Here is a 20,338-nt window from a genome sequence, read left to right on the forward strand (position 1 = left end):
TGGTGCGGTCCCGGCCGCCGGGCTCCCGCGGCCTCGGCCGCGCCGCCCGCTGCGCCAACTGCGTACGCCAAGTGCGCCCGCGCGGGGAGCGGCGCGGGGCCGCCTACGCCAAGTGCGTAGCGCGCGGGGCGCTGCGAGCGGCGGGGGGACAGCGGGGACGGGGAGCGGCCGGGGCAGGGCAGCCCGGCCACAGGGCACGGGCACGGGCACGGGCACGGGGCACCTGTGCTGCCGGGAAAGGCTGCGAGAACCGCGGCTGTTCAGCCTGGCGTCGGGGTGACCCCGTTGTGGCTCTCCAGTACCTCACGGGGACGCACAGCAAGGATGGGGCAAGGCTGTTTACAAGAGAGCGGAGTGACAGGGCAAGGGGAGTGGGTCCAAATCGGAAAAGAGTAGGTTTAGGTTAGATATGAGGAAAATCTTCCCTGCGAGCGCGGCGAGGCCCTGGCACAGAGAAGCTGCGTTTGCCCTATGCCTAGAAATGTCCGAGCCGGGGTTGGACGGGGCTGGGAGCAGCCTGCGATAGTGGGAGGTGTCCGTGCCCATGGCAGGGGGGGATTTTTGGGGTCACCTCCGCGCCCAGCGCGGGGCGGGCCGAGCCCTGCGCGCACGGCGGGAGCGCAGCGCAGCGCGCGCCGAGTGCGTACGCCAAGTGCGTACGCCAAGTGCGTACGCCAAGTGCGTACGCCAAGTGCGTACGTCAAGTGCGCAGCGCAGGAGCGCAGCGGCCCCGCCCCCGGCCCGCCCGGATGACGGTGCGGGTTCTGCCGGAGCCATGAGCTACGACCGCGCCATCACCGTCTTCTCCCCGGACGGGCACCTCTTCCAGGTGGAGTACGCGCAGGAGGCGGTCAAGAAAGGCTCCACCGCGGTGAGTCGGCGGCCGCGGGGCCGGCGGGGCGGCGGCGGAGCGGGGCCCGCGGCGGGGCCTGCGCCGCGCTGCGCGCCCGGCCTGGCGGGCCCGGGAGGCCGCGGGGGCAGCGGGAGCCGCTTCAGGGAGATCGCTTGGGGTGCCCACAGCGCACCGCTTCCTGCGGGGCTCCGGCGCTGTGTGGGGCCTGCAGGGATCCTCTCCTCTCCGCAGTACGTGCTGCAGGTTGTGGTACTCTGTGTTTGTGCGCCAGGCAGATTCCCAGCGCCTTGGGAAACACGTCGGTAAAAGCCCTTAGAAGCACATGGATGGCTCCCAGCTTCCAGTTGTCCCAAGCTTTTGCTCAGTGAGAGTTTTATTTCATTTAGGGGAGGAGAAAAAAAGCGTTAATTTGTAAATAGCGTTATATTAGTGATTGTAATAGGTTCTAGTGAGTTTTAATTCTAAAAAGTCATGACTGTATTAATAATTGTAGTATGTTTTAATTGCCATTACCAAAAAGAGAATGTACCATCATTGGGATGGGAATGATTGTAACAAAACCTAATGCCAAATACACTCTTCGTTTTTTTCAGACATTAAAAATACTGCAAAAGTGGAGACAGCATACAATATAACCACCTGTCTTGTCTCTTGTTGAGTTTAATGTTTTTAGGAACATTTGGAACATGCTGACAGCAGGGCTGCCCCACAACAAAAAATGATTCCCACCCCCCTGTGAGAAACAGTGAGGATGAAGGGGAAGGGTCAAGGGTTACTTTTTCCTCTGTGATGATGGAAAAGGTATATCCAAGGAATGAATTAGGACGTTAAGGCAGCTACAGACAGAACATTTTGGCAGCTGTAGGTGTTACTTGGCCTGATCTTCAGTGCCTTGGGCTCTTGAGTTGAGCAGTGCCACTGGACTAGCGGGGTTTTCGTGGCTGTGGAAACACTGATGGTGCTGTTGGAGAAAAGACAGTTTGTAAGAGGAGCTGGAATCTGTCTCTTGGGAGCCACAGGGATTTAGGCTGTTAGAAACTGATGATGAAACTGCACCCTGAAATGCATTGCAATTTTTGTTACATCAGTCCTGCCTCCGGGTTGAGTGGGAAATAAAATCCTGACTTCAAGCTGAGGTAGTGGTTACATTGTGGGGGTTTGTGCCTGGTTACTGCTCATTTGAGTAAAGTCTGCAGCTATGAGGATTTTTGGACCTGGGTTAACTTTTTTACTTCTTCTTTTCATGCATGGAAGGTTGGAGTAAGAGGGAAGGATATTGTTGTCCTTGGTGTGGAGAAGAAGTCAGTGGCAAAGCTGCAGGATGAGAGAACTGTCAGGAAGATCTGTGCTCTGGATGACAATGTCTGCATGGCTTTTGCAGGTACATGGTGCCTTCAGGGGTTTTGGCAGTTATTGGGGCACCTTTGGGCATGTTTATGGAATCTGAGAACCCAAAATACAGGATGTAACTGGCTGAGAACTGTGGGAAGCACGGTATTTCCACAGTAGCTTATTCTTTTTTTTTTTTTAATATGGAAAGATAGAGTGTCCATGTCAATAATATTTTTAAGGGAGATCTGATTTAACTGACTAAAACAACAGGGTTTAGGTTCAGTGTGCAGGAATGAGAGGCTCAGTTCTTTCTCCTGCCTTGCTCCCTTAGCCAGGGTCTGGGAGATGTGCAGGGGTGTTTACAAACTTGAGGAAAAATTCTCTAATAAAACAAGGCTGTAAGTGAAAAATGGCAGCATTAGCTAAAAAGTAAATAATAAGAAGAATTAAATAAGAATTAAATTTCTTTAAAATCTTTTTATTTAAAGGGTCACACTTTTGTCAGCTAATATCATGCTGCTGTAGCCTCGTTAACTAGATGAGGTTTGCTGGGCAGATGAAACTGGACTGCATGAGGAATAATGTGTGTGAGAATGAGCATTGCAGATCAGCTGGGATATGGAATGCTGTCAGTAATACTCCCATTACCTGGTTTAGAATTAAGTGCCACCTAACTCACAAACATGGAAGCTGTAAACTAAATACTTTAGTTATTTTTGTTCATTAACCACTTTCTGCTGCCTTACAAATGCTCTTGCTCAGCAAACCTGAGAGTTTGATCTCTGCTTTGATTTTCCCTTGCTGTTGACACTGACCTCATGGGCCTTTTAGGGCCAGATTGGTGTTCTGAGGTTTTTTCATGACTCTGAGGCCCCTCTGTCGTTTCAGGGCTGACAGCTGATGCCAGGATAGTCATAAACAGAGCTCGGGTGGAGTGTCAGAGCCACAGGCTCACTGTGGAGGATCCTGTCACCGTGGAGTACATCACACGCTACATTGCCAGCCTGAAACAGGTACTTGGGGCTGCACAGAGCTGCTGAGGATGTGTCCTGACCTGACAGAGATGTTTTATGTGCTGTTGTGTTATGCATAATGTACAATTAGGTGTGTAACAGGTGTGTACCACGTGGGACTAGAGTGTCACACGTGTAGCACAAGCCACACGTTGTGTAGCATGGAATATCTGACACTTCTTCAAGCTGTGTAAATGTCTGTCCTTGGCCTCACTCTACTTACCTGATAAAAATCACATTGTGGGTGTTTATTGGGAATGGGAATGTAGCAATGGAAAAGAACAATTGAGTGCTGTTTGAGTTTTTTCCCCCAAGATAAAGCAACTACAGTTGCTTGTAAGGACTTGTAAGGACAAGGACTTACAGTTCTTGTAAGGACTGCACAGTTCCATGTGTTAATGTCATCAGGAACACCCTGCTCCCAGAGCATCTCGCTCCCAGAGCATCTCACTCCCAGAGCAGTGGGCCTGGGTTACTGTCTTTTCTTCATGGCTCCTGGTAGTTTTTCCTCCTGCAAAGCCATTGCAGGGATGGGTAAGAGGGGAGCAAATTGGTGCAGTATTTAGTATGTTTTGTGTTTGATAGTCATGAATTTAGAATGACTTGCAGCATCAAAATATTCCCAGCTGTGTTCTGTGAGAAAAATTACTCATTTGCCAGTGTATTAAACTGATTTTCAGCCACTAGCGAGAATTAGAGAAAATGTAATTTACTTATGCACAGATGTGTTGGAGCAGTGGTGATGGTAATAATGTGATTCTTCAGTAGTAATAATAATAATCACTAGTCTGTCAGAGCAAGGCACCACTTCCCGAGTTTCACTTTGTTCCTTTATCCAGTCTCACGTTTGTGTCTGTCTTTCTGGCACATTCACCATTTCTCTCACACTGTTGCAAACACACCTGGCCCAGCTCCTGCTGCCGTGGTGCTGTGGGTGTCAGCCCTCCTGCCCTTGGTGTGTGACACTGCAGTGACTTTGCTAGCAGTGTCCCAGGAGGGCTGTGACATGGCTCCAGTGTAACGTGCTTACAGCCACGGAGCTGCCGTGATTTCCTGTGGAATCAGTGCAAATCATTGGTGAAAACTGTGTTCAGGTGTCCTCATGGTGCCACACTGGGGCTTGCAGACCTGGCTCTGGCTGCCTCAGCACCACTCAGCAGGTGGGGAGGTGCTTCTGGAAGCTGTAACCAGGTGTAGAAACAGCTACAGGGGTTGGACAGGAACCACCTCTCGCTTGCCTGCCTTAGGGGCTCCATGAGATACAGAGTCCTGACTACTGCAGAGAGCCAGTTAACAGCATTTCTGGTAGCTCTTCTGGTTGTAACTGCTCCAGAGTCTGCTTTGCAGCCTAGAAATGTGTTCAGAACTGCCTGAGAGTGTGTCTTTGTGCTCAGAGGTACACGCAGAGCAATGGCCGCAGGCCCTTTGGGATCTCTGCCCTCATCGTGGGCTTTGACTTTGATGGGACCCCGCGGCTGTACCAGACTGACCCCTCTGGCACCTACCACGCTTGGAAGGTGAGTGGGCTCAGGCCCTGCTGGAAATGGAATATTTGTGAGTTATTGTCTCCTTTAAAGTGGGATTGGGGTAGAGGAGATCTCACTGGCCAGATGGTGCTGTCTCACAGCTGCAAAAATCCTCAATGATCAAATGTACTGAGAGTGGCCATCTGCAGTTCAGCTTTCCTTGGGAATTTTTGTCCAGCTTTCAAAAAAACCCAAAACCAACCCACCTGTGCCAGATAACTGTCTTTGTATGTGACAGGTTATTCAATTGTACAATTTTGTGTTTCTTTCTTACTCTGCAAATGAAATCTTTTCTGAACTCCCATTTATTTTCTTTTTCCCCTTAATGTTTCCAGGCTAATGCCATTGGCAGAGGAGCCAAATCTGTGCGTGAGTTCCTGGAGAAAAACTACACCGATGAGGCCATTGAAACGGATGATCTGACTATTAAACTTGTCATCAAGGCTCTTCTCGAGGTGAGGCTGTTTCACATCTCTTCTGTGGCTTTTCACTGTCCAGATTCACTTCTTAGGTGTGAATATGGGAAAATATTTGTGGATGCACCAAGGAAGTACTGCGAAGGATCTGTGAGAGCTATTTACTGTAGGCTGTGGGTGGTGGATTGAATTCAAGGTTCAGAATATTTGGGGTAACAATTTCCATAGTTTATACAGAACTTACCAGCAGCTCTGGTGAGGAAAATAGACTTCAGTTCTGGGTGTTAACACAAATGCACCAGAGATGTGCTAAAGCACATGGTGAGTATTTCATTTTTTAATTAAAAAAAAAAAAATAGCACAGGTCATGTGGTGGGGCTGAGGTGTTCTCCATCTGCCCAGGGCACTGGCACCACTGTGAAGGCCGTTTTGAGAGTTAGTGCTGCTGGTGTTGAGATTTTAAGAGCCAAGGACTGAAATAGACCCCATCCGTAGCTATTCTCCTTCTGAGGAGAGACCTGAGAGGGGTTTGTTGGAGTGAATTCCTGGCCAGGCTCCTAAAGCTTCCCTCTGCCTCACGCAGGTGGTGCAGTCTGGTGGGAAGAACATCGAGCTGGCGGTCATGAGACGGGAGCAGCCACTGAAGGTGAGGCTGTTGTTTGCTTCTCTCCCCTTGAGCTCATCTCTGATAGTGTCCTTGTTGATCTGCCCGAACTTAATCTCACATTCTGCACTGCCAAATACTCCAGTTTATTCTTAGTGGCCAAGGAATGTTGTTGTGTCTGCATCAGGTACCTGCTTCCAGATAAACAGCAGTTAATGTTCTTCCCATGGCAGAACTAGAATCACTTCCATGAATATCTCTTAAGTTTATTTGTATCCTGAGGGTCACCTGTGTTTCTGTTTTAGATCCTAAACCCTGAAGAAATTGAGAAGTATGTGGCTGAAATTGAAAAGGAAAAGGAAGAAAATGAAAAGAAAAAACAGAAGAAAACATCATGATGAATGAAATGCACCCGCTTAGCTGCTTTTTAATTCGAGTGATGGGTTATTCTGTATAGACATGTAGGCATTCCAGTTACTCATACTGTGCTCTCTTGAGATCTACAATAAACCTACTGATTTTTTTTTTAAAGCTGTTATTTAAAAAAACTGTCTGTTCCTTGGATTTTAATTACCCAGGATGATCTGGTTGGCTACAGAACAGCAGCAGTGACCCATTAAAGGACAGATACTTTGCTTGCATTTTTTTTCCCTGGACACTTCACTTTGTTTAATGGTTCTTTTCTGCACTGTCTCAGCTCTCAGCATGTCCCTTTTTTTTTACCTTAAGCAGCTGTCTTGGGGGTTGTTATTATGGTCTCAACATAACTAATATGGAGTTGGGGTTTTTAGTCCCTAATGGGCATCTTTCAAGTTGAAAAGGCTGGGTCTGTCCTACAGCATCCTTGACAGCAGGAGTTTACTGCTATAGGACAGGACAGATGGGGGTTGTGTTTTGGGGGTCACATGGGGACTGCTGCTGCAGGCACATGCTCAGGGCAGAGGTGCATGACCTGGTGCTTCCAAGTCTGGTTCAGAGTAAGGTAGTGCTGGTGTGGTTCCTGGGGGAAGATTTATGCACCAAGAGCTAAACAATAATTATAGCGAGTGTTACAAGCAGCAGAGTTGTAGCTCTTCCACTTTCTCCTCTGATGTTTGCCCTCACATGCTGCTTCTCTACCTTTTACCCCAGAAGTTGGTTTGAACTGTTTCCTCATTTCAGAGGAGTCTCAGGCCTCTCCCCACCTAAGCTCATACTCTCAAGTCTCAGTACTTGAAGCAATAAGAACAGGTGCTCCTTTATTGTAAATGTTTCCCCATTTGTATCCACCAAGGGGGTAGAACTGCTGCCCTTGGAAGCAGCTCTTCAGTGTGCTCTTGCACACCCAGAGAGGGTGGGACTGCAGGAGAGCAGGACTGGGGTGACAGCAGGCACAGCAAGGATTGAATGTGGCCCAGAAGCCTGTAAGAGGCAGCTCTGGTACTCAAGCCCCTGCCCAGGACATTGGGGGGCTCCAGGGCAGAGATGTTCCAGGCAGCAGAGCTCACAGTGCTGGGCTCTCACACAGCCAGGAGCTGTTTACAGGGAAATGCTGCCCAGCAAAGTGTGGGCAGAGGATCCCACAAGGGAGGAGTCAAGGACAGGGAAGCAGCAGTGCTGCTGCTGCTCAGGGACACATTAGACCACATGAGCCAGAGGAAGCATGGTCCTGGAACACCAGGTTGTTTAATTTATCACCCCTTGGGCTGGAACTTTGAAGTCAAAAAAGCTGCACTTGGTTCCCTGCTCAAGTCACTACAATTGTTCCCACACACTGGGACTTTTCCATGGGGAAGCTGACAGGGCTGCAGCTGAGCCTGCAGAGCTCCTGGGGAAGAAGGGCTCACAGGAACAAGCCCTAGGGCTTGCCACAGCCACCAGTCCCCTCTGCTCCTGGACAGCAGGAGCCAGGCCAGCACTTGGCTCAGAGGCTGGGACACAAACTTCAGCAGTGTCAAGGATGTGCTTATACCTGGGAGCTGCTTTACTGAGGAAACAAGGGAATTGATCCCACTCAGGCACAGCTACATATGAATAAAGGTGATTACACAGGAGCAGTAAGGATTTCTCCTCCCATGCTCTACCAGGGCAGGGCAATTCCATCTCCACAACTTAGAGCCACTGTGGCTGCTTTGCTAGCAGCAAAATTAAGAGGCAGAGCAGCTCTGAGTGAGCAGTTGCAGCACACCCCAGCTCAGAGGTGGCTCCTGGGGAACCCCACCAGCCCAGGGCCTCCCTCTGCGAGGCTGGAGTAACATAACCCTCATTAGGCTGAGTCCCAGCATGGGAACCAGGGCAACAGTACAATGGGCAGTGCCTGGATTTGTGTGTTTCAGCCTTTTCCCAATACCATGTAACACTTCCAGGTTTGCCAGAGCTCTGCAGCCAGGTTTTCTCCAGCTTGGATGGGAGCCCAGCAAGGACAGGTGCCAGAGGAGGTGTAGGGATTGATGTTATGGAGCTATGTACAGAACAGAGGTGGAGAAAAACATTAAACATTTACATGTTTATTATAATTACAATTTACATTACTCCAAAGAGCAGCCCCACTGCTACGTTCTAATTCTCAGCAATAAAGTCCTACAAAAATAAATCCAAGCTTTTACAGTAACCTAGGTCAATGCATAACTAAAAAAAACTTGAGCTATGTAAGGGGTTCAGTCATCAAGGTGCTTTTTCAACAAAATTCCCTACCAACCAAAAACGGGACACATGCCTATAGCAATTTAACCCACTTATTTCATGCAAACAAAGGTAACCCCTCCCTCCCAGCCCTCTCCCCACATACAGATTTTTAAAAACAAAAGAAAAACAACTAAACTATTTACAGTATGGGGGTATAGAGGAAAGAAATTAAACATGCCCATCTGTTAAGCTTCATTATATGGTCTCCCATCCCTAGTTGAATGAAAACATTCCAAAGAGTTCCACCACAGTCTACAGAGTACAGAGAACTGTTTGCATTTGGTGCTGCCTCCAGCGAGGTACAAACTGAGGCAAACAAGTCAGAGCTTCAGGTCTCCTTCCCAGACAGTCACTACTGCCAAAAACTCTGCACACGAGTGGGGACAGTCACTGCTCCCATCCCACATGGTGTCCCCATACTCCAGCCAGGAGCTCCAAGCCCCAGGCACTCCCAGCACCCTTCAGCTCAAGGCAGAGCCACGGTCCTGTGGTACCTCCAGCCCAGCAGCAGCCCACAAACAGCTGTACAGTCAGAAACACTACTACATGATCAACACTCCAGTATTCCCAAGTGACAATATACACAACTCCTCAGCACCAGGAATCCATTTCTCCAGATGCCAAGTGCTACTTCACACCTGCTGCCAAGATCCGTGAGACCAGCAGCACCAAAGGATCCATTTGGTTACTCAGAACAAACAAATTATAGCTGGTTTGTTTCAAGTGAGCTTTGGTTCCGTGTTAAAACGGCATGGTTTCTCTTCTCCAGGGTTCAGAAAAGGAGTCTGACTTTGAGCTTAGACTATAGCAGCCTTGAGAGACCCAGAAAGAAGAACCGTGTAAGTTAGTCTGCACTTGAAAAACACAAACAAAAAGAAAAGACACCCTGAAGAAGGTACCCCTGAACACATTCCCTCTTCCAAAAAATTCCAGCAAACAGTGGCTGGTCCAAAGTAAGTCCAAAATATAAGCAGTAGTACATGAAATTCTGTCACTTGAGCTGAGACAGTAAACAATATGAACCATTTTCCCACGTTAGTGCAGCAGTTCGTTGTTTTCTTTCTATATACAGTTTCATCCTCTCAGGAGAGATGTTTGAACCTATTCAGAAAAAAGGTAGAATTAGATTTGATATTACAGGATTCTTCTCTCAAGAAGAAAAATAGCAAAGGTCACACCCCTGTATCAGCTGAAATGCTTAGTTAGAATGCAAAAGCTGCTTGCTTGAGCTGAGCCTTTTCTCAGGGTGAGACCAAGAAATCAACATGTTAGACCACTCTTATCTCCTTCTACCCTTTAGAAATATCAATCAGATCCAGTAAGGAAAAATTCTTTATATATCCATGAGACTGGAGGGCAAAACAGGCTGCACAGACAGTTCAGGCAAACATGGCTCAGAGTGAGTATTTACTCTTGCTAGAGCACTTGCCTCTGAAGTTACACTCTGCCAGTACCAGCTCTGTGAGTGGTTTGGTTTCTCCTTGCTGCTCCACTCCCCCTTCCACCTCGAAATCCACCTCGAAAGCTGCGGCCACGAAGGAACCGTCCAGACACTCCAAACGTCTCTGTATTGAGCTTCCTTTCCTCAGCCCACGTGGTGCGCCTGGAACTGAACAAGGCTGAGTTCAGCTTGAACACAAACATTAAGGAACCACCAGCTCACTTAGAGAGGGAGCCCCTAACCCCTGATTTTGTTGAGCTGCACTGCAACAAGCAGCAGCTGCAGTGTACCTGCTCTAACCCAGCCCCTCTGCAGCCACACCACAGAGCATGTCCCTCATGCTGACACTAAAGGGATGTCTCACTTCTCCAGGCACTTGATAACATCACTGGTGGCAGTGAAAGCTGAAGCTTCCCCTTCATATTCCCAACATTTAACCTAATGCATTTCCACAGCCAGAGCTGACCTCTCTGCCCCACCTCCAGGCTTAGCTTACTCCTGTCTGCCAGCTGCACCTTCAGTACAGCATGACCCTGATGCCTCCTCTCCCACAAGCCAGATAAGGAATTTGTTTAAGATCAATGGGTTCAAAGTCAGTACTGGGAAACAGAAATGGAAACTCCTCTATCATAGTTTAGGCAAGTGTATCATATCAGCTGAAATGCTTTTGTTTGATCCCACTGCATGAAGCTTGGTTCACTTCACTTGTGAGCCACCAAATGCATGGCAATATTCCTTGTCTAAAGTCTATTCTAAAGTTTTTAAATTACACCATGTCACATAAGATTGTGTCTGAAATTTTATGCCTAAAATTCCATTTAAAAAACAAGCTTTTAAAAAACACTCACCTAGATTTCAGTTCTGAAGAAATGTTGTCAAAGAAAGACTTGGATTTATCATAATAGCAGTTGGGCCCCAGCAGGTCCTCCTCTGTGTTACCATCATTGTTTTGGGTTGCCACTCCAGGGTCCCCTTTTTCTTCCCCCGTCTCTGCTTTGTCATCTGAAGATAATGAAATGCATTACACTTCCTTGAGGCACACACTGCAGAGCCATCTGTTCTCTTGCTCCCTCAAACAAGATTTGGGAAGTAATCATGCAGTTTCTCATAACCAGTCTGTCTATGCAGTGTTTACTACTAGCTCAGCAATTCATATTTAATGAAGGCACAAACCTTTAAAGTTTAGTTTCTTCTTGAATTCTTTATCAAGCTCCTCTCTGTTGAATTGTGCATTTGCACTTTCAAAGTCAAAGTCACCTTCAAACTTTATTGTATTTTCCTTCACAGTAGTTGGTCTGTTTTGTCCTCTAGAACGGTTTCTGGTTCTCCTGTTTCCTGAAAGCAGGAGAGTTTAAACACTTGGTAACGCACAGGGAGGTTACATGACTTGCTCAAGACCAGAGGAAACCAGGGATAGAACTCAGGAGTTTCTGGCTTCCAGTCCTGTGGTTAGGCCACACCTCTTTGAAAGCAACTTCTGATTTTGGCTGTAGAAGACATTACAGCAACACTTCAACTTTCTGAGCAGCATTCCTGGATGTTAGTCTTACCACTAAGACAGTGCATCCAACTTCCCTTCCAGTGTGCAGAGAGGAAGTCAGAACAAGCACTGCAGCAAGAAAAGCTGAGGGAGGTGGGGAAAATTATCTGTCTGCTCTTCACCTGCAAACACAGCACTGTAATTAGCCTAAAACCCATTGTGATGGCAAAGAGGAGGTGTAAGAAAATCCAGCAAAAGACTCATCTACCCACCAAAGAAGCTTGGACTCTGTCTAGTTTCTGACTGAGATGCTATCCACTCCTTCTTGGAAAAGCTATAACCCATTCTACAAACTAATCAATTTAAAGACCTGAGAGTCTGAAGAGTTGTTTCCTGTCCTTTCTCATTTTACTTGGGCTGAAACCTCTTTGAATTTCACTTGCTTCTGGCCCATGCTTGTACTGCCACTTTGAAATACAAATTCTGCTCTATGGAGGTGAGTGTTCCATAGCTCCTCTCTGTTATAAAAGCACTAGAAAGTCTCAAACAGGCTGACTCTCCCAGTAAATATATTTGAGGTTTCAGAGAAATCCAGTTGCTGCTGCCAAGTCACAGCATTGATTTTTATGACATACCTTCAACTTTCTAGAAAAGGCGCTAGAACTCTGTCCCTGGAATGTTCTGAACTTCTGCGACTCCAGAAGCTGTTTTGTTAGGGAAACATCTCTGGATGCCCAAAGCTTTCTCCCAGTCTTCTGTCAGTTAATCCTTCACTGAAGTTAACACCACTTGCCTTCAAGGCTGTTGAGACTGTTTAACCTACCCGATCTTCTCCTTTGAGGTCTTCTGTTTTCATCATTCACCTGTCCTTGGGTTTGCACAGGTGCTGCCTGAACTGTATCTACTGAACAAGAAGGATAAACTTTAAAGGAGCACAAGAACAATCCCCAAGGAGCTCAGCGATGCAGCGCACCTTGGAAGGCTGCTCCAGCCCAGCGCTCAGGGCTGAAGCTGTGTGTACGTACCGCTCGCTTTGCTGGTGGCCTGCGGGACCTGCCGGGCGCTGCGCGGAATCCCCGGAGTCACCTTCACTGGGGGCAGCTTTTGGGAATTCATGCTGTCAACTGGGCCAGTCTGGACAGCCTGCTCTACCATGGGGCTTTTGCGGACTGGATGAACAGAAGGAAAGCCAGCACCTGGAAAAAATCCCAATGACTAAGTGCCTCTCAGAAAATGTGCCAACACCATTCAAACCCTGCCCACTTCTAGGGAGAAACTGTTTGGTCAAGAACAACTCAAAGCCTTGAGTGTGCATCGTTACAGGTTAAGTTTAAGTGGCACCAGGTAAGGCACCACTGCCATACAAGTCATGGCTCTCACATCCAGAGCCTCAGTTTCAGGAAATATACCCATATATTTCTTAAATAAAGTTAGACAAACATTAAACAACCAAGCCAAGTCAGTCGCTCTGACAGTTTATACCAAAATCTAATTTCTACGTTATGCAGGATTTTACTTTACATGATAATTTTAAATCTGAAACAAAAATTCACCATTTTGAAACCATTCAAGAAAGTTACCCCACTTTGTCAGAAAGGCTTTGCAGCAAAAGCTTAAGCACCTCAGCTATATCCCCTTTTGTAAGCCGCTTTTAGAAGTCCTTCAACTTCATTGCTTATTGTTAGAGCTTTCAGACAAAGAAAACCTGAAACCAGACCAGGATCTCAAAGTTACCCTTTTAAATTCCTTCTTGGTCAAGGCCAAAGTGTTACCAAGACTTCTGTTGCTCTTCCATCCAGGCTTATTTATTCACACTACAAAACATGTAAATACTTTTCATGGTTTGGTATACCTTACACCAATTATATTAAAAAGTGACAGTCTTCAGTACTCAGAAGAAACACTGCATTCTAGGTTTAATTAGAAGGTTTGGAGTACTACAGGTTCATGTAGTTATGCATAAGAACTGCTCGGAAGCAAACCTTAACTGAATATATTAAAAGAGCAAGAAAAGTGAAAAGCTGAAGAGTTCACACAAACCAAGCCACTGATACTTCTGGGTCACCCAAGTCCAACATGAGATATACCCAGTAGGTTACATCATGCAGGTTCCCAGTTAATGTACACCTGGAAAACTTGCAAGGAAGACAGACATATCCTAAGGATTACTGTGTAGGACAAAGCTGATGTGCAAGTTTAACATGAGAAAGTTTCAAAGTTTAGCCAGAGTATTGAGAAACTATGTACAGATAGATGGCCAAAAGCAGAGAGTAAGTAAAAAGCTTCATGCCAACACGAGCATACATGCTAAACCCAGATGAAACTAATTATCATGTTTAAATGCAGGCTGCACTTAGTCACCCTGCTCTGAGGAAGGTCAGTCTGGTATCTCAACTCAACCTTCTCTAAAGGTTTTACACATAGAAGCAAGCACTCAGAACCATGTCATCTCTGCTACTCAGGAATTGCTTACTGTTAGTCATGCTTTACTAACTGGGAGTCTGGACAAGGTACAATGCCCCATCATGCATGAAATCTACCCTGATATTTCCTCAATTACAGAAAACACAACCAAATTTTTGATCAGCCTAAGTCTCCAACCACAAGGCCACCCACAATTTAAGCAGTGTGTTTCTTTTTCCAGGAAAAGCTGACCAATTTCTCACCCAAACCTTATGGTAACACATGTTACTGGACAGGATGCAGCACATTAGCATCTCTAAACTTCATCCTTCTCCTGATACTTACACAAGAGGATCCACTGTCCTGGACTTTTCCTTTCTCCTGTCTCTCTAATTGATACTTCTAGGACAGGAAGAATCATACTTCACGTAATGAAAGGCAAAAAAAAAGTCTGAGAACAAACTAGTTCTACTGGCATTACCCATATAAGCACTATCATTCTAGGAGGGGTTAACAAGAACAGAGTATTTGCAAGTGCCATGCAGTTCTTCCAAATATTTGGAGTCCTCAAACTGCTGTTACCCTTGGAAGAGAGCTGATGGGGCTCTGAAGACATGTCAGGCTCTGAAACAGGTTGTGGAGACGGAGAAGAACTAGGGCTGGAAGCAGCTGCTGATGCTGGAGGGCTTACCAATTTCTCTAAAGAGATAGAGGGAAGAAGAGAGAGCAGAGATACATGGATAAGATACAAGGTAGTGAAACATCTGAAGGACTTGGAAAGAGATACAAGATTGTCTAGAACAGCATTAGAGCAGCTTATTTACAGCCCTCTCTGGAAATACAACTTCTTTTTACATGTGATGTGGGGTGTGTTAGGTTAGAAATGAACTGGCCTCAACTGTCAGGTATTCCCATTGATTTCAGAAAGAAACTTCAGCTATTTAGTTTGTTTCTTTCATGTGCGTGTGTGCACATGCAAGTGAAACATAGGCTTCCTTGCAGTAAAACCATTGCACAAAGTTGTGAACTACTTATTCACTGCTCCTTGCAGCCTGACACTTGGCAAGGAATTTGGTGTTAGTTACTGTTATTTGTTTCACAGCAGCTGCATACAAGGCCATCCCTTTATTCTAGCAAGTAAAGTTTGTACTTACCTAAACCTAAGGAAGCTGCATACTGCTGGCTAAGCAAAGAGCTGGCAGCAAGCTGGCTGTAAGGTGGCATACCTCTAAACGGGCTGTAAGGCACATGTGGCTGAAAGGATGATGTAGAGGCAGAGCCCAGTGAAGACTGTAACAAGACAAAGTACATTTCCATTTACAGTGTCCAATAGTCAACTTGCTTTGGCAGTGATTCTTCATGTACAGCATTACTAAAGCTTAAGTAAATCTGAGAAGGGTTAGTTTACCTCTTTACGATTTTCCTGCATTCTCAGCTAGATCTGGCTTTTGTTGACTGAAGTCTTTATGCTGCTGCTACTTTAAACATTACAACAAAATTCAGGATGCTTTAAATAATCTGAAGATTCCTGGAGACACTGACTTGCCTTCATTTCTATAAGTTTTTACCAAAATGTAGTCCTTCAACACCAATGTTTTATCTCAGCTTTTTATCAACACTTCAGGCTAACTTACTTGGACAATGGCAGGATCTTGTGGCAGAGTATGCTGAGCTTTTGGAGGTTCACAGACAGTGATGTCTTTGATGTCACTTCCTCGAAAAATAATGTACTCATAGATTTCTTCTCTGGGAGGAGCCGGTCTGTCTGTGGGCCGGTCCTCGGTCCCGAAGGATCGCACTGGGGCATGGAAACGGTGACATTAGTGCAGTACTGCCACTGCAGCGTTGTGCAAGCTCAGATTCATGCAATTAAAAAGTACTCCTTCAACACTTGCCATTTGGAACAACAACAACAACAGCTACTTCCAGAACCCTCAATCTCCTTCTCACACACATCTGCTCCCTCAAATGCCAACTTTTTCAGCAGCCTGTGTAAACAGTTTTGTTTACATCAAGCTGTGAAGGTAAAGACCATAGACCAGCTGGAGTGAAGAATCCTACTCCAAACCCAAGGACTTCCCCACAGTGCTGTACTCTCCTTCCCTCCCCAGCAGCTGTCCCATGCAGGCATTCAGCTCCAGACAACTGCACCACACCACAGGAGAGGCCCCCTGAAGCAGCAGGGGGAAATCTTAGAAGGCTTTAGAGCTCAAATCTGCACTTTTGGTTTCATACATTTAATATGCAGATAGAGGCAGTTTTATCAATGATAAAAACTTGCTATTAAAATTCCCTCTCTACTCCAATGTCACTGTTTTTATGATTAATGTGACTACAAAGCAAGCCATCAGTGATAAATCTAAGATCTCAGTGCTTAGGGAGGCTTTACTGAGTGCCAGCTACCAGAATACTTGAACAGACGCTAACCAGCAATGTCACACATTAGAGCAGGAAAAAAAAGACTTCAGCCGACTGTGGCAACTACTAGGTAGAAGCATAAATTAATTTGAGCCATTAAGGAAGAAGAGGTCAGGCTGGATTATTGGCTCAGGAAAACAGATAGCACAGTTACACCAGGCACTGACAGGTAAAAGCTTGAAATTTCAGCCACAAGTTACAGGAACTCCCAAGTTCACTGGTGTGGCTGCTTTCTGTCTTTGAGAGGCACTCCCAGTTCACATGGAGTACCAGTACATACAGGCTTGATGCACATTTTCTGCCAATGGAAGAACTCTGTATTGGAGCTCCCTCAATTGCTTCTAACAGGTTATCATGGAAGTACTGAAACACCTCCACCAGGACAAGCCACTCTTCCTGTCACACAGATGGGGGCACCACATCCTCCCAGGAAAAAGAGCACCAGAAGTGGATGCACTGAGCATCCAGGGCACACCATGCTGCTTCTAACTTATGAGGAGTGTTGGCACTTGTAGCCAGGGATAGTCAAGAGTCCCGTTCCAGGGTGTATGCAGGTGGCTCACCTCACACCAGGCAACACTTAGTGCCACAAATGGCCTTCACCCCTGTTAACACACAGGCGAGCTCCCAAGGAGCAGGTGAATGCCAGAACGTCCCTATTGCACTGCTCAGCACCTCAGTTTGCACCCAACAGGAAGGGGTGCTGGTACAAGGACAAGCTGTCAGTCACTTCCTTTCAATGGCCATCTTCCATGAGTTCCTAGGGTAAATAGCCTCTCCAAGTTATTTTAGATCTCCAGCTGCTGTTTGATCATATTACTGCTGTAACCCAGTCAACCAGAAGCAGATAATAAACTGAAAGCAATGCTTGTAGCCTTTTGGACATGAACTGTACCAATGACCTCTCAGTTCAAAATTAGATTATTACAGCTTATGGCAAGATGTACTAAAGGTATCCAGGGCTCCTGCAGGATCCCACAGCTAACTTGGAAACCACCATGACCAGCCCATCAACTTCCACATGGACAAACACATGACCTGCAAAGCCCAAAGCTGCCCAGGCAGCCTCTCAGTTGGCTGGTCCCAAGGTTTCTAACAAAAAAAGGTGGAAAGCCAAGTCCTTGTGGTAGACAAAACAGGGCTGTAGGAGTTGAGCTTGCCTGTCCCTGCACCTGAGGTGTTTAACTGTTTCTGGCACAGCACAAAGTGCAGCTTGAAGTTCCTGTGGAGGTGGGAAGGGCTATCTCCCATGAAGTTACTGACTATTACTTACAGATGAACAGGAAATCAATCCCACAACACTGCAGCTCCTGGTTTACAACACAGTTCCTACTCGTGTAGGACTGTTGAGCTTAAGCTCTGAAGGGGCAGGAAGCACAACAAGACTGACTGGAAAGCAGAGCTTCCATGGATATTTTTTGTTCAAAAACTCCAACTTCTTCAGACTTCTACTTAAGGGGGAGTAAGTTCCTGACAGGACAGCAGTGGGCTTAAGCTTCCTTTATTTGCAATTTAAGTTTAGCCTCTAACAAAACAGACAAATTTCTTGTCATGATTAATTAAGCCCATGGAATCTCCAGCATTTAAAATTCTGTGCACGTATTGAGGTTTAACAAATATAAATCAATTGAAGTCAGCCTGGCTTCAAGTGAGAGGCTGAACCAGATTTCTTCCAGAGGTCTCTTTCAACTTTAATTTCTCTTTATGAATGATAGAACTAAAGAGAATGACACTTGCATTGCACATGGAAGTGTTTAAACAGTGGCATCCAGGGTTTAACAACAATTTACCTGCAGTCTGGACAACTTCAACAGCATGTCAGTAATTCATGGCCCTTCTAATGTCTCAGAAGACCAAGTGTTTTAAACCACTGACACCACACATGGGGTTAATACTGCCTAACTTCAACATTGTCGCTACATTTGTAATTCTGACACTAATTTTGCTTTGCTATAAAGTCTCTAAATTTGAAAAACCTCTCTGAGCTATACTGAAAAGCAGGGTTTGTGATGTAAAGTTTATAGAACAGCTCTGTAGGTGGGGAAAAATGTATTCCACATCTACTGCAACAACCACTTCTTAGGCATTCCAGTTTATCAAAACTGAACACTGAGAGACCAATAAATACAAGAACTGCCAGAAATCTTATCCAGAGCATATACTTACTCACACCACAAAGCACTTTAATCACACATGCCTTTGAAACACACCAGCTCTGAAGTAACAACTGCTATGTGTAAGGCAGGACTACTTGAACCATTTCTACTTGCTGCTGGGTCAAGAAGACCTTACTGCACCTACAGGAAAAGAACTGCATCCTTCCAGCAACCTCTCAAGTACTTTGAGCCAAGCACTAACACAAACAGCTCCATTTGTGCATTTAAATAAGCGGCTACATTCCTAGAGAAAAAGGGAATTTGAGAAAACTCGCATTTTTAACTTCAGAAAACACTCTAATGGGTGTCAAATAATGTCCAGCATCATATAAGCATCTTTATGCTGGGTAAACACTGGGGCACGGGCTGCCTTGCGGGTAGTTGTGAATCTGGCAAGTCAGTGCCTCTTGCCAGCAAACAGCCTTTCAAAACAAAAGGTGTTTGTTTTGTGGACAGCCCCGATGGCTGGCTGCAGGCAATGAAGAACGTGTGAACTTCCCAGAACAAGGAAGGACAAAACTCAGGAAAAGAAAACGCCGATGCACATTAGCTGAAGTAGCCAAGCTGGACTTGAAAAGCAGAACAGCAGTTAAGTTCACGTTTGAGGGACTAAACAAGACAGGACAGGTTTTAGTGAGATGAAATACAGGAGTTCCCAGCACAGGTGACAACTGAACCCAAATGACACTGTTTCAAAGATAACGATCGGCATTTCTACAGGGAAACAAAACGTAAAGCCTCGTTGAGGAGCCAGCAAGGTCGGCGAGCCAGACCCACGTGCAGGGGGCCCACAGCGCTCTGTGCAGCAGCTCCCACCCTCCTCACCTGAGCAGAGTCCAGTTATCGATCACGGAAGGAACAAAGACACAACAACAGCAACTGTTTTCCTCAGCGCCGGCCTGGGGCCCTCCTCGAGCCGAACACCGACACACAGCCGGGCACAGCCCAGCGAGGGAACCGAGCCACGCACAGCGATGCCGAGCGTCACCTCCCCGCTTCTGACAATGGCAAGGGGAGCCAGCGCTGCCGGCAGCGCTTCTCCCCGGGAACTCCCGGGGAGAACCGAGGGCTGCTCAGCATCCCGGGCCCTGCCCGCCCCTCCGGCGCGGCCCCTGTCAGTGCTGACTCACGGAGAGCAGCAGCGCTCCGGACCCGGGGCTCCAGCCCCGCCGCAGCCCCGCGGGGCGGGCGGGCCCCGGCCGCGCTCATTGTTCACAGCACGGCGGCCCCCGCCGCGTCCCCCTCAGCCAGCGCCGGCCTAGGCCCGCCCGCGCCCCCCACAGGGCCCCGCCTCACCCTTGGCCAGCGCCACGGTGGAGTTCTCGGTGTCGATGGTGTAGAGGATGCCCTCATAGCGGATCTGCGCCTTGGAGATCAGGCTGATCTTGCTGCCGATGTAGGGGGTCCCCGAGCTCATGGCGGCGGCGGGGCCGGGGGCGGGGAGGGGGGTCCCAGAGCCGCGCGGAGCCGCCGCGCCGCCCACGCGCACTGCGGAGCCGGGACCCCGCCGCGCGCGCCTTATATAGGGCGGAGGGAGACGGGCCGGGGGGAGGCAGAGGGGGGCGTGATGCGTTACCGCGCATGCGCCGCGCGCTATTGACCAGACGGGAGAGACGGGGTCAGACGGGGAGGGGCGGAGGGGGAACACCCGGGGCCCGCGTCACGTGACCAGCGCGGGCGAGGGTGCCACGTGCGCCGCGGGGCGGGGCCAGGCGGGGCGGGGCGGGAGCGCGCGCGCTTGGCTTCCCGCGCTGCCGCGGCTGAGGGGAGCGCGCGGGGCGAGCGGGGGGGGATCGGGGCTGAGGGCGGCTCTGTGACACTGAGCCCGTGCCCGGGTGGCACTGCCCGTGTGTCGCTGCCCCTCTCTTGGGTGTCATTGCCGCTCGCTGATGCGGTGGAGCTGCTGTCAGGCGGCGCGGGGAGAAGGAGACCATCGCTTTCCCGTCACGGAGCAGCCATGGCTGCCTCTGCCCAAGCCCCTTCTCCCTCCGGTGCCGCGGTTGGTGCTGGCAGAGCCGCGGGTGCCCGGCGG

At 47.9% G+C, this 20,338-nt stretch overlaps 2 protein-coding genes across 7 annotated transcripts; one reads left to right on the forward strand and one right to left on the reverse strand.

Moving 5' to 3' along the window:
- The first annotated feature begins 714 nt into the window (after positions 1-714).
- Positions 715-6,275, forward strand: PSMA7 (proteasome 20S subunit alpha 7). Its single transcript, XM_053993081.1, has 7 exons — positions 715-871; positions 2,108-2,234; positions 3,074-3,198; positions 4,593-4,715; positions 5,060-5,179; positions 5,724-5,786; positions 6,050-6,275. Exons 1-7 carry the CDS (start codon positions 776-778, stop codon positions 6,140-6,142), a joined length of 747 nt encoding a protein of 248 aa, XP_053849056.1. The 5' UTR covers positions 715-775; the 3' UTR covers positions 6,143-6,275.
- Positions 6,276-8,214: 1,939 nt separating this feature from the next.
- LSM14B (LSM family member 14B) lies at positions 8,215-19,846 on the reverse strand. Of its 6 annotated transcripts, none has more exons than XM_053993039.1 (10): positions 19,603-19,846; positions 15,367-15,530; positions 14,959-15,022; positions 14,315-14,431; positions 12,355-12,525; positions 12,153-12,233; positions 11,023-11,184; positions 10,698-10,851; positions 9,838-10,017; positions 8,215-9,509 (listed from the first exon to the last, which is right to left on the reverse strand). In XM_053993039.1, the coding sequence occupies exons 1-9, from the start codon at positions 19,721-19,723 to the stop codon at positions 9,846-9,848; spliced, it is 1,206 nt and encodes a 401-aa protein (XP_053849014.1). In that variant the 5' UTR covers positions 19,724-19,846; the 3' UTR covers positions 8,215-9,509; positions 9,838-9,845. The 6 variants fall into 6 exon arrangements, with proteins under 6 accessions (XP_053849014.1, XP_053849013.1, XP_053849012.1 ...); XM_053993038.1 differs by having other exon boundaries at positions 12,153-12,230; positions 14,887-15,022; XM_053993037.1 differs by having other exon boundaries at positions 14,887-15,022.
- Between the last annotated feature and the right edge of the window lie 492 nt (positions 19,847-20,338).

This window comes from Vidua macroura, chromosome 17 (assembly GCF_024509145.1).
Source record: "Vidua macroura isolate BioBank_ID:100142 chromosome 17, ASM2450914v1, whole genome shotgun sequence".
NCBI classification, from domain to species: Eukaryota; Metazoa; Chordata; class Aves; order Passeriformes; family Viduidae; genus Vidua; species Vidua macroura.

Coding starts and splice junctions, on each gene's coding strand:
- LSM14B (XM_053993037.1), bottom strand. CDS start 19,723: ATGAGCTCGGGGACCCCCTACATCGGCAGCAAGATCAGCCTGATCTCC. Junction 12,234..12,354: donor GGCCACCAGCAAAGCGAGCG/GTACGTACACAC, acceptor CTTCTTGTTCAG/TAGATACAGTTCAGGCAGCA. Junction 10,018..10,697: donor TCTTCAGAACTGAAATCTAG/GTGAGTGTTTTT, acceptor AGCCTTGTTCAG/TTCCAGGCGCACCACGTGGG.
- PSMA7 (XM_053993081.1), top strand. CDS start 776: ATGAGCTACGACCGCGCCATCACCGTCTTCTCCCCGGACGGGCACCTC. Junction 2,235..3,073: donor TGTCTGCATGGCTTTTGCAG/GTACATGGTGCC, acceptor CTGTCGTTTCAG/GGCTGACAGCTGATGCCAGG. Junction 5,180..5,723: donor TCATCAAGGCTCTTCTCGAG/GTGAGGCTGTTT, acceptor TGCCTCACGCAG/GTGGTGCAGTCTGGTGGGAA.